The following is a 13,862-nucleotide window of genomic DNA, read 5'->3' as shown; positions in this document are numbered from 1 at the left end:
AACAAGCAGTGAGAATGCCATGTCCATGTGATGTCGTGGGATGCGCGAACGGTCCGCGGAACTTGGCCAAGGGCAGTTGCAGCGGCGAATCCAACATTACTTATCACTGTGTGCCAACGAGTGAACCTCTCCATTCAAAGTGGTTAAGTGCCGTACCTCTGCCACAGTGCGCTGGCAAAGAGCTGAAAAATCACGTAGTGAGCTCGCTGCACTTTCGTCCAGAGGATTACGAGTTCAACACCGACTTACTGAAGTCGCGTGAAGTACCTTTCAAAGCAGGCCGTCGTCCTAGTAGGACGCCACGACGCCAGCAGCGCGAGCTCTCAACAGCAGGTCACGTTCATCAGTGCTTAAATCGCTGAACTCGAGCCCAGCATCGCAAGCTAATGTGTCGTTGTCAGGGTCATCCATTGCAACGAGCGTCGAAGTTGGCATCATAAAATAAAGAACCAGCTTATCGTCGTGCACTTTCCCTTCCGCTAGCCACCATAGTTCCGCTTTCGTGCTGCTGTCGGCTCTGTCTTGGCTCCGTTTCTGGCCGCACCTTTGCGTTTTGTACAGAAAAGCCGTAGCGCCGTCTGCGGGCTTGCCATTTTACTCACCGACGGCGCAACGTCACCATGAGACCATGACGTCAATACTCCTCGATCGGAGGGCGGGTGATTTGAACTGCACTAGAGGTACATGGACGCTTCAGAATGCATTTTTTCTTGAAATAAGTCTCTTCTTTGCAGGAAACAAGCGTTTCGAGGTTTCTGGCATGGTATTTCAACAGTCCATGTTGACTTAATATTAACCTTTAGTGTCCCTTTAACAAAATTGTGAAAATAAATTTAATTGGAATTATTAACCCATTAAAGGCAATCACATTTTTGGTACATTCGACTGGTTTCTACTGCATCTCAACTAAGTTCGCAGAGATGTGGGGCCTTCTTGAAACTGGAGTCTGAGAAAGCCGAACCAAGCTGATGTTCAGCTTCTCCCAGAGCAATGCGACAAACTATGTGATCAGGATATTCTGTAGAATTTCGGTCACCCTACCAGAGTGAAGGCAAGAGCCCCTTCGAGTGCTCCGAGCTGGAGCACAGCCCTTTGAATAAGCCAGATAAATTTGCTTCGAGTGCTCGATCTGACCAACCAAATGTAAACCACACCGCGAGAGTGCTCTAAAGTAACCAGTCAAAGGTGCTAATAATAACCATTACGATCATGTTTTTGATGGTCTCTCTCTGTCATACCTGTGAATCATTGGGTGCTCCTTCGACTTCATGGCACTCCATGGCACAAGTGTGGTTACCACAGGCCAAGGAACGACCACAGGGCTTCCCGCACGAGTATGACCGCAGCTCTGAACAGGGGAATGTGCTAATCTGCACAAACGAGAGCATCTGTGTTAGTTAAATAAAACCTGAAACTATATTGATGAATGGATAAACCCTGAAGCTATATTGATGAATGGATTAATGCAATGATAAATGCACGAACGCATTAATTTGGTTAATTTTCAACAACCTGTTACACATTCTTTTTCAACATTCGTTAATTTTCAACATTCTTTTAAACATTTACTGTGATGCGGTCCACAGGTGGGCCACGGCACAGTGTGGCTGTACAGTGCTTCCCTGCAGGGTGCAAGTGGTGAAGTCAATCAGTCAATATATCAATCACTATTTATTTCTGCTTCAATTGTCAGAGGGCTACAGAAGAAAAGGCCGTAGTTTTATGAGCTTTTGAGTCCTAGACAGTTAGACAGTGGTATAAAATCAGGTCTGGAAGGACACCAAAACTGACTTCAAGAAAGATTATACACACGCATAACAACAGTGAGCAGAAAGACAACCAGTCTTGACCCCGTAAGTGTTTTGGACGAGCTCAGCCTTTTTACAGATTTAGGACAATAGCATCTTTCACTGACAGCTCGCATGTGAGTGGCGTGTGCAAAATAACAGCACCGCTCAACTCTCACTGAAATTGGGAGTGGAAATGATGCACTAGAGTTTTGGTATTAGATCAAAGAGGAAGTCTTCTTGTCACTTCAACCAAAAGTGAAGATTTGGAAAGCAAAGACGACAATGGCTTGGCCCAACATTGGTGCAGCACGGATGCTGACAGCTCCCCTCAGGATCCGGAGGGGGGTTGTCGTGCAAGAATACATGAAAAATTTTCTTCAGTGAAGAACTTTGCTTTGCAGGATAGTTGATTTTGAAACAGGCTAAATTAAAGCATTATTCCTAATTTCTAACTGTATCGTTTGTGACAATCGCAAGTACAGTCAAGTACAATATTTTACGGAACACGAAATCTGAGAAAAAGCTGAATATCTGCGAGGCCTCACAACACAGCTTAGTATTTACTCTTGCAGCCTCTACCACTATACGTGAACAACATTGTGATGCTCTGTTTTGCTGACTACTATTACAGGCTGCTTGGAAATTTAATGTTTTTTGAGGTCTCGTGGTCCGTAAACTTTTGTGTTTGACTGTACATACAGTATATTGCATAGTGAAGAGGTAAAATGAGGTTTTTTACACTTAAAACTTGAAGCAAACTGATTGAAAGCTTTAGAAGGGTTTTCGATAGATGGAAGTTTGAAAATAAGTAGGGGTGTACGAACAGCGATTTTTGAGACCGAATCAAATATGAATAGAATAGCGTGAGAAGCGAATCCAACCGAACACTTTTTGAATAATAAACAGCTGTTACCACCATTAATGTAAAATGATGTTCGTATCCTATTATCTTCTTAAAGTTAAGAAGTTTCTGTCATTACGTAGTACGTTATGAAGTGTTGTTTATTAAAGATGCAAATCGAGCATTAGAAGCAAACATCAGTTTTTATTTCTTAAAGCATGCATGGGACTCTAGAAAGTGCAAATGATTGCTGTATAGTGTGTAAAGTATGGCTACCTAAGCAATGCAACCTGCTCCATTATGCAAGTTCTCATGTTTTGTGTCTATACTATGCCCGCTGGGGTGAAAATATACTGTACTATTGCTCCAATTTTACGGTTAACTGTGCACAGTTAACATTCTGAAATATTCTAAAAAGTATTAGAAAAATATTTGCATTTATGCATAATGACTATTCGATTCAAAGACCAAATCGAAAAGGCAACCATTCGATTCGTTATTCAAAAGTTTCGAATATTCACACACCCTTAAAATAAGCCCCCCCTAAAATAAAATAAAAGAAAAAAAGAAAATAAGGTCACTTTTGGTTAAAATAGTAACACTTGAGTAGTTAGCAAGAAAAAAAAAACCATAAGAGCATACAATGTGCCAAAATACAGAAATTTCAGGCTTATTAAGATAAAGAACAAGTAATCGAAGAGTAAAATGAAAAGAAACAAAAGTACACGTTTACATTTACAAGAAAAGAATAAATACTGGACAATAACGGCTATATTGTGAAACGACAGCCAAGTTGAGCATCACTACATGTACCTATATTGAAGCCTGCAAATGTAATGGTGTTGAGCAGCTTAGATAAATAGTGTTTCAGCATCTGTGAGCCTAGTTGTGAGCATTATGTGCTAGTGCAAAAATATCTTATACAACATAAAGGGTATGATGGTGTGTGAAAGGTGAGTGAAGCTGTACCAGAAATAATTTAAATGTTGCGTCTAAGTTCTTGTTTGTAGCGAAGCAAAAGACAGACATCATAGCAGTTTGGGTATGTTTGTATTAAGAAAAATCTCTGAAGTGGAGCAGTCTCCACAAAGATTAAATATAATTCTTAGGGCCTTCTTTTAAAGAATACAGTTTGTTAAGGCTCGTATAGGTAGCAGTTCCTCAAACAAGATGACAGTAATGAAGATGTGACATGAATAATGATCTAAAGGGAAGAAGTTTCACATTGGTAGGAAAAGATTTTCCACGGTGATGTAAACTACCAACATCAAGATCAACCTTCAAGGCTGACGTAATGAACATGCGCATCCCACAGTAGCTTAACATGTGTATGCCCCAGTAGACCATCTGAACGTACTACAGGCTACAAAGTCTTCACTAGAAATCAAAGGAGAAGCAAAATTCCTGTTCCTTCTAATCTGATACATTGTGGTGCTATCCTTTTGCAGCTTCAGGAAGTTAAAAAAGAAGCACAAGTCCCTGGTGACTCACTGGTGGGTCAGGACACACCAGAGAAATATGACAAGTGACCCACCGGTGGATCATCACGCACAGGAATTGGGGCTTCAAAAGTTTTTGCTGCAGTGAGTGTGCTAATATTGCAAGCTATCATGAAATATTCATGAAACAGCATAACACAAGAGATACTGTCTATGTCTAAATGATTCTCTTAGATATGAAAAATAGTTTAAGGGCACTTTTATGTATCACCTAATAAATGTCATTAACTGTACACGCACTATTATGACTTTACTCATGCCCTGTCTCATAGCAATTAGATAGGTATTACAAGTCCTATTTCACAAGTAGATAACGTTACAGGCTCTGTTCAACAAACTCCAAAGATGTTTGGTTCAGATATAATACAAAGTTCAGTTACATTCTCAAACTAAATTGACAATTATCCTGTTATGTGATTATTTGTTAATAGTGGTCATTTATTAGATAAGTTCAGTCATAAGTGTGTTTGGCTAATGTCACCATCACATGTTGATATCTAATCATGACGATGCACTTTTCCAGTACAGTATAAAAAAGTCAGCAGGCTTTTTATAGTACTGACAATAAATGTCTGTCATGTCTTTATTGCTTTATTGGAAAGTCGTCGACACAGTAATTACACTACAGAGCCTCAATTGCCCAAGATCGCAACAAATAATAATTTACGTTACATTTTAATGCGACCATTTCAAAATGTGTGCAAAGAGCAATACAGCTTCGGACGTGAAAAAGAAGGCTCATCTTATCATCGAAACTTGTGGCGATCTCGTGGTACCAGATACTACTGGCGTGTATGCACACACTATGGCCATCCTGCTGCCATTGTGTGTTTTCATTCAGCATTTCACGAGACAAAATAAGAGGCATAATTATGCCTAATACTAACATTAAAGAGACAGGAAGACAGCAGTATGCCTGCGAGAGCATGCAGGTGTTAGGGACATTCTGACTGAGATTAAGATGTAGAATGCACAGAACAGATAACATATTAGTACGTTTGAAATAAAGGAGTGGGCTCCAAGGAAAAAGAATCGCAGCCAAGTACAGTGTTGGTAGGGTTGTGCAGGGATCCGCGATTGTAAAAGCAAAGATGTTGAAAAGGAACGATACTTCGTTCGAGGAGAGAACGTGCCCTACGTTTTCAATAAAAGAGCACAATTGGCAGGGCGAATTTTACAGATTTTTACGATGCAGTCATTTCATGGCCTTCAAACAGCACACTGGGCTGACTGGCGAGCTCTTAAGTTGTTTGTGATACTACTCGACTCCCACCTCCACTTTCAGCGACGTGTTGGGTCTCCTGTTTCCTGTCCGAAGCTGTGCGGCGCTCGATGCACGCTTAGAACGGGTTGTTTCAAAGGTGCTGTAATTAAATGTTTGAGGTGATCTCGAGTATTAATTATGGAGTCCACAGCTACCTAATGCAGTCGATTTCTGTTAATTCAACCGTGAGAGACGGACAAAATTGATCGTATTATCGGGTGGTTCGAATTAAAAAAAGATGCATAAGAAATGTCAAAACACACCGCCGATTCATTTGGCAGTATTTGGGAGAACACGCCCCCGAGTCAATTGCACACCCAGTTTCTATGTACCTAAAGTAGAAAATTAACTTAAAAACGACGATTAAAGCTCCTAAACAAAGTAAATATCTAACAGGCACTTGGTTCTTTAGCAAGAAAATTATGTGTTGCACAATGATCGCCAGTATTCTAAAGTCAACGTTGCAGCTGTACGTTTGTATTATGCGGTAAAGCATATGAACGCTGCAAAGGAGGTTTCGGTTTTGTATCCGATAGCACCGCGCATGCAATTTTCAGCCCAACTTTCTTAGGAAAAAAAGGCGCCTGTTCGAATTGGATAAATAGTGTAATCAGACATTATGAGCTACGGTTATTGCTTGAAAAGCTCCCTAGGACAGGCAGAAAATAGGCATTTTTAATGAGAGATGACATGTGTTGAACGCACTGTTCCCAAATCTCCACCTATACAGAGACTACCACTGAAGAATCGCTACAGGGGCCACCATACGGTTCAGGCACATGGGTGCTGAACAGACAAATGCAGCTTATCTGGCAAAGGCCAATTTTAGAATCTAAATAACAAAAAATTGTGCTAATAGAAATGCAGGGACTTTCAGTCAAGATCAAATTAACTGAGAAATCCCTAATCCATAATAACATTTAAGGCTATGCTCAGTGCTGCATTTCTTACTGTCTGCATACTCTGCTTACTGTAGTGTTGCTGGAACAGCCACTGGCTGAAATCAACTTACATAATTTGATGAACTCAAATGCTAAAGCACTAAACTTGTCTCAATGCAAGAAGCGCGACCACAACACTATTTACATAATAAAAGCTGTTCTTACAGAATGTTTGCCACGGCAGGCCAGTTGCATGGGCACAGTACACGGCGGGCAGGATTGAGAGACCAATTCCATCCGAATTGCAGCCAAAGGTTCCCACGGTCCAACACGTTGACCCTTCAAAAAATTGGCGTCGCTGTTTATACAACTCGCTCACAGTGGGTGTATAAAGACTCCGTGCCACAGCGCCCACCTGAACTAAAGCTTTTGTCAAATAATCTTTCAATATAATAATATTTGTTTTATATCAGTACAAGCTGATGAAAGAAGCGAGACAAAAATAAAGCAAAACAATTTGGAGGACGCTTAAGCTTCGCCTTTAAGAAGGCAACGCAATAGCATTCAAAGATCCGTGACTGCTTCTTACGCATGCCAGCAACTGGAGCATACGTAACCGTAATGTTTACCAGGAAGCTGTGCACGAAGGCGGCGATTTCTGATAGAAACGTGACCTCTTGCATGGGCCGTGATGTGACGGAGGCAAGCGCCAGCTGGAGGTATTGCAAGTAACCGGGCACACCGCTCCGCGGCCCCCAGAACATCCGCGCGCCGGCCCACGCAAATGGCGGACGCCGCGGCTGGTTTGTGAATGGTAGAAATGCTGGAAAAGGTGTTTCTTTGACTTTTTGCATAACAGAATTATGCTTTCTCGTATACTCAAATTACGATCCGAGAGCTATCACGTCTGTAGGTTATGTGTAAGTCACAGTTTACGATTTTTTCCACGTATTTTAGCTTGAGAAATTCAATTAACTAGTTCAGTAAATTCCTTGCATCACATGGAGGGCCTGGGTATGGGTGGTACGACAATCTTTTTTGCCAAAATGACGTCCAACGCCGACACCGGATTTTCTGCTGCACAGACTCTTTAATGCTATTACATCAAAAAAAGAAAGCTTGACATGGGTCTCAGCCATTTTACATTAGACGAGATAGCACCAACACTGTATATACATCTTACACTTAATGTATCAAAGTAAACTTTACCTAATTAGAAATGAACCTAGGAGAACTAAATCAAGTACTTCAGCTAACCTTGTACAGCCTCCTGCATTTTTAAATACATTGTGCGGGCATCAACCACATGCTATTTTAGTGCCTTCCAATGATAAACATCAGCGAGACAAGAGCAGTAAGCATAGGTGCACAAAGCACTCTCCAGTGCAAGCATCTGCTACGCTGTTCCCGTCAGGATGATGCACGCCAATATCATAGTGTGCTTGTGCTGTACAGTAAAAAATGCAGGAGGCTGTACACGCTATAAACAGACGTGCACAAGACACGTACCCAAAGCACTTACGCAAGATTTGATACAAGTAGAATAAAGATACACAAAAGAATTAGGACAACACTTGCAGTGTCAGCATAATACCACAAGTAAATTAAATATCAGTAGTGAAAAAATAGAAATGATGATCAAAGGAGGAGGAGGCAGTGAAACGGCTCAACATCTCCTAGTTAACGTTCAGGGCCGCAACGGCATGCAACACGAAACTGTCTAAGAAGGCAAAGGAACAGGATGTGGGAAACGCTGGTTGCATTCATTCTTTTTTTCTGGAAAGCGTGGTTTGAATTTGGAGCAATAGCCCTCGTAGATGATGTCATGTCACATTATGCATACGTGTGCAAGTTATATGGAGGTGTTGACAGGGATTACACTGAAAAAAAAGAGCCATAAATGACAACAGTTAGGTATTCTAGCACATTGAGGAAGGTAATGATGGGGATAAACACGTGGAATGTGCAGAAGAGATTCAAACATCAGGGATAATGTGATAAAGCGTACGTAGCCATGTCTGCGCATACACGAACCACACATGTGCTGTCACTGTGCGCGCCCAGTCTTGGAAGTAAAGTAATCTCGAGTTTCAGAGACACATTGAACAGGGAGGCAGCAAATGCATTCGCTCCCCTCTGTTTGCACTCTCAATCACGCCATCATTGTGACAGCGAGCGTTCGCGGTCAACGAGTGAGATCTGATCATGTTTGCCTGTGTGTTTATGACATCATCCTTTCTAATTTAATTATTAAAACAATGTTTGCTGTAATTTATATGGCTGACAAAACTATAACTTTGTGTAGCTCTGCATTATTTTATTGTTATTATCAATGCTTTGCCTTTTGAGTAAAACTGCAACTTTCTTGTCATTTCCTTCTTTTTCTACTGCCTGATAATGCAGAAATTTTTAGAGCCTCTTCAAGGCAAGAAAAATCCTTTCATGACTGTACTTTTTTTAAATAAAAGGTTGAATTTCAATATAACAAACTTTAGACGGAACGAAATGAGGTGCCAATTTTACCAATTTCGTTATACTGTATCAGTTTTTTTTTTTTATTATATTGAGGTTTAACTTGCAATTTTTTTCCCTCTGCATCCTTCTCATCTTTGCAATGAAGCTTTCCATGCATGTACATAACATACCACAAGAACATATTGTACCAAACTTAGCAGAGAAGGATGCTAGGTGCAAACGCACATTCACAGTAGTGGTGCAATTTTACACAAAATTTTGTGAAGCAAACCAGAGCTTACCATACACATATGTATTTTGATAGAAAGTTCAATCTTGTTTTAACAATGTTTAACAAATACCTTTGTTCTATCCAATAATCATTATAAGCATACAGGCTAATATACCAAGAAAAACAAGAAACAAAGAAAAAAAAGAAAAAAAAGAATGAGAACACGACCAGGCGTAGGCCAAAGAAATGCAAGCGTGCTGTCTCTGATGAGCCAGCAAGGAATATTCTCCAAATTTTGATGGCTTGTCAACAGCTTGCCATGTCGATACGTTGCAGGGGAACAATAAGTTACATATATACGCGTCACATTGTCATTAATTGCAGCTGTATGATCACTACGATAACACAGCATCAGCCCATTCACTTGCTGGCTGTGGTCCAAACAAGCCAAACCATTGGCCAAAATGTGTCCATGCATCTATAATGTGCCATTTCAAATTGCCCTCAGTGAGTACAGCTGCCAACCAATTTTTCTGACACTGAAGGAGCGATACGAAAACTTGAACTCCGCTACTAAAGCCACCAGTCTAGCATGTGAGCGTAACCTCACACTAAATCATCGATGTTCTATCAGTGTGAACACACGGACAGCAGGTTTTCCACAAGGCTTACTGCCAGTAATTGCACTGGCTCTAAGCAAGTTTTCATCACAGCCGAAGTGCCCAGGCCACTATGCCTAACCAGTACTGGCCATCAAAGTGCACACAAAGTTGCACTTTGATGCTGAGCTGACATGGCGGCAACTTTGTTCATGGCTGCTGTGTTTCCAGCATCTTGTGCACAGATTATGTCTCACACGGATTATGTCCAAAAAGCTATGTGGCACAGAGTGCAGTATCCTTAATTTTAATTGTTGTTATACATTGGTTTTAGTGGTAGGTGAAAACGCCAAAAGAAAGTCCGAGTAATCACCAGCTGTGAAAAATCAGTTGGTGACAGGGAAATTTGTTCTACTGAAATAAATATTTGGAGCCAAGTGAAAACAAAAATTTCCTTTGCTATAACTGATACCAGCTTCGATATTGCATTTGACATTGACACTGTGCTGAATCTCATATTTTCAGTTTTGTTATAGCACTATAATATCTCAATGAAATAAAACATGATTAAACATATTTTAGATTTGCTATATAAATGTTCACTATAACGAGGTTCGACTGTACATCCATATGAACAACTGGGTATAGGATTCCTAAACAAGTGAGCGCACAAACACTGCTATGCTTATTTCAAGCTTGGAGACAAACCCACTTCTAGATAAGCCACATGGAAACAACTAACTTTATACTTTTGCACGCTATAATTACCACATATATATACACACACATTTTCAGAAAAAATAACTGTGTTTTCAAACATAATGTATGGATCAAGATACTTTATATACACGTTCCCCGAATGACAACTGCAATAGAACAAACCTGTTTGGGTACAATTTTGGTCCAGACAGCCAAGTGGCAGCGAGCCTTGCATATGTGGCCGCACTTCAGTGTGCGGTTGCACTTCTGGGTGCAAGGCGGGCAACGACCGTCGTGACAGGAATGTGGGTCTCGCTTCTCATGATTGCACTCTGGAGGGATGCTGAAGATGCCACACACAAAACAAAAATGTCAGTGTGGATACTTTTCTAAGACAAAGCACTTAAGTGAACAACTATGAACTGAACTTTAAATTTTATTTTATAACCATTAAACGTACAGATGACACTAACATGGACAAAAGCCACTTTCAACTTCACTGGGTTTGTGACTGCTATCAGCAATTGGCAACACACACACATGCAAAACTATACAAGTGTTATACATGCAAAATGTGTCTATTCAAAGAAAGCATGGGTTTATTAATTAATAGCATCATTTTAAACTGCAGCAAACAATAACAAGAATAGATAACAAAATAAATAATGCCGGTTCTGTACCATGTGTCCCAGCTAACGTTAGCCAAGCTGTTTAAAAAATAAAGAAGTAAAAGAAAAAGATTTGAAGACATGGTGCAAGATATGAATATAACACCTGCAGTGTTTGGTCGGCAGACTTCTGACAACCGAACGCCATAGGCCTTAAAATCATACTTTGCAGTTTTTTTTTCATCTTATTTTTTCGTTGAAAAGTATGGCTAGCGTTAGCTGGGACATTCTATAGAACTATACAAAATAAAACATAAAATACTAGCTAGCTTACATCACCTTCCATTTGAAAAGAACATCAATGAGAATACATAACCAAATACATAAGAGCACTCGAGTAAATCACACTCTTAAAAAGTTTACACCCTTTCGGTCATATATTGTCCCGCAACAATGGTCGCCATCTGTCTTGTCCACATTTCCTTTCTTGAGTGCTGTGAGCGCAGTACTCTCAAGTCACCAACAGCTTGCATGCTATCAGCGTGACACAGCATTCTCGACAGGAAAATAATGAGCACCGAGTTTTCAGGAAAGGAAACGCAAGCAAGTCAGACGATGATTATTGTTGTGGGACAAGATATGCCCCAAAGGTTGTCAACTTTTCGTCAACATAATAAAGGAATAGTAATACAGAAACTGTCAAATATCTTGAAATGTCTTCCAGTTCAAACACTATTTTTCTTTCTTGAATGTGGCAGGAAACACTGCCACATGCTGCTACAATCATGGAGAATCCATTTTCAAAAGACAAATCATGTGGTGCAGCATAAGCTCTAGTGTCAACATGAAACAAGTGGCAGTAAAATTCAGCTATTTAGAGCAAAACACAACTTATAAAGTTGAAGATACTACATTGCAAGTCACAACACTATGATAATGGGTCTTTTGAATCCTTGTCTTAGTAGCATGTGTTGCTGGGCTCACTGGTTGACACTGACCAATTTCAGGCCATAGGTCTTATGGTCTGAAATTGTTCAGTCGTATCTTGTAGGCAGAAAACTGTGGCTAAGCCCCAGCAGTTATGAAATAAATAAACGGTGGCTAAAAATTTCACACTTTTGATTTTCATGTAAAAAAAGTTCAGCTACCATGTATAAAAACTAAACCTTATAGAATTATTACTATGCGATTTCTTTGTGTCCTCATATGGACAACTGCTCACAAAGTTTCTTTTTAACACAGTACCTGTAAAAGAGCTGGATTACTTCGTAGTTAAAGGGACACTAAATGCAAATATTAAGTCAATCTAAGTGATAGATCATGAATGTCAATAACGTCAATCAATATTATCGTGAACAGAGCTTTAGTAATAGAGAAATTTACGTAAATGCAGGACATGATTTGAGACTTCCCTGGGACATTAGTACTAGCCCGATGACATAGGCACTCTTCATTATATAATTCTTCCACTAGCACCCAACCCCTTATAATAAAAAGATAATTCAATTGCATTATAAGACGGAAGAAAATGCTACTCGTCCAGTTATATTCGAGTTTTTACTCATTGACCTTACCCTTGACAATGATGCAGGTGGTCAAAAGGTTTTCCTTTTGCTCGACTCTGCGCTGCCTGCGCTATTGCATTTCAGTAATTTCGTTATCGCGTAGTGCTGCGCTGGTTTAGCTTGCTCGCAAAACTTACATGAACTGCAAGTAGCAGAGAATGCCCTGTCTATGTGATGTTGCAGGATACTCGAACACTCCACGTCACTTGGCTGTGGTCTCTAGAATACGTGACCAAGAACAGCTGCAGGCAGCAAATCCAATGCACTGTCTTGGCTCAGTTCTCTAAGGCCATACTTTTGCGTTTTGCGCAAAGGAACGTAGCGCTGTCTGTTGGGCGCCGTTTTACTCATTGACAGCAGTGAAAGGCAACGATGGTGTGTGCAACATCACCCCTCCTCACTTGGGGGCGAGCGATTTGAATTGCACTAAAGGTATGCGGACCCTTCAGACACAATTTTCTCTTAAATGAAGTCTTTTCTTGGCATGAAACAAATGCTGCGAAGTTTGTGGAATTGTATTCTTACAGTCCATCTCGACTTAGTATTTGCCTTTAATGTTCCTTTAAGCATGCTGCCTGCAATTGGTGAATGTACTCTGCACCTGAGCTTAGGCCATTACGAAATGCACTCAACTCCAAACTCGACATGCACTCCAACTCCAAACCCGACACATGGGCAATGAACTAGTTGATCCTTCCTACACATACCATGTGTTTTCTGAAAGCTCTTGAGGGCAGGTGTGCAGCATGCACCTGTCAGGCCATCGATGACAATGACTTACCTCTGCATGAATGTACCCTCAGTTTTCTTTCTTTTCTCTTTTTCATGCTACAGTCAAATCTCGTTAATTCAAACATGAATAATTCGAACTTCTGCTTTATTCGAACTGACACTGTGGTCTCGTCAACGTTATGTGTATTCTATTGGGCGATAACACCCGGTAATTCAAACGTGCAAGTATTTGTGACGATTAATTCAAACATACCACGCTCCGACAATGCTCTCAGCAACTCCCCAAATCATGCATCGGCACCTCCTACCAGCATTGGTTTTACCCCACCATAGTGGAAACGCTTAGGAGAGACCCCTCAATGCAGCGCTCGAAGTTAAAAAAAAAACATAACAGAAATTTCACCCTCTTTCGAATGGCAAGGTCGCCGTTTCTGTGTCACACCGTAATGCCCTAGCCGCGGGAGAGATCAGTCCTGAACCGATTTTTCACGGCTCACCGCCAAGGGCAAGTGAGCCATGAGCGGAGACAGATGGCAGAGGTAATTGGCACCATCCATCAAGTTAAAAGAAAAGCAAATCCTCTTCCCTCCCGCTCTTCCTCACCACTACGCACCCCTCGCCCACCTCAACTCTCTCGTAACTCCCTCACCTTTGACGGCCTAGCGCGCATCCGCCTCGGCGCTGCCGCCACCCACTCT

The 13,862-nt window shown here is 40.9% G+C and overlaps 1 protein-coding gene across 1 annotated transcript in view; it reads right to left on the bottom strand.

The window, feature by feature from the left end:
* LOC142578726 (NF-X1-type zinc finger protein NFXL1-like) overlaps nucleotides 1–13,862 on the bottom strand; it is a 75,059-nt gene that overhangs the window by 21,813 nt on the left and 39,384 nt on the right. Inside the window, exons 13-15 of the mRNA XM_075688237.1 lie at nucleotides 10,443–10,602; nucleotides 6,501–6,614; nucleotides 1,239–1,370 (exon numbers count right to left, since the gene is read on the bottom strand). Coding sequence (XP_075544352.1) covers nucleotides 1,239–1,370; nucleotides 6,501–6,614; nucleotides 10,443–10,602 — 406 coding nt within the window. The remainder of the gene's footprint in view (nucleotides 1–1,238; nucleotides 1,371–6,500; nucleotides 6,615–10,442; nucleotides 10,603–13,862) is intronic.

Source organism: Dermacentor variabilis, chromosome 4 (assembly GCF_050947875.1).
Source record: "Dermacentor variabilis isolate Ectoservices chromosome 4, ASM5094787v1, whole genome shotgun sequence".
Taxonomy (NCBI): Eukaryota; Metazoa; Arthropoda; class Arachnida; order Ixodida; family Ixodidae; genus Dermacentor; species Dermacentor variabilis.
Note: the sequence above shows the minus strand (reverse complement) of the source record. Positions and strands in the feature narration are given on the sequence as shown.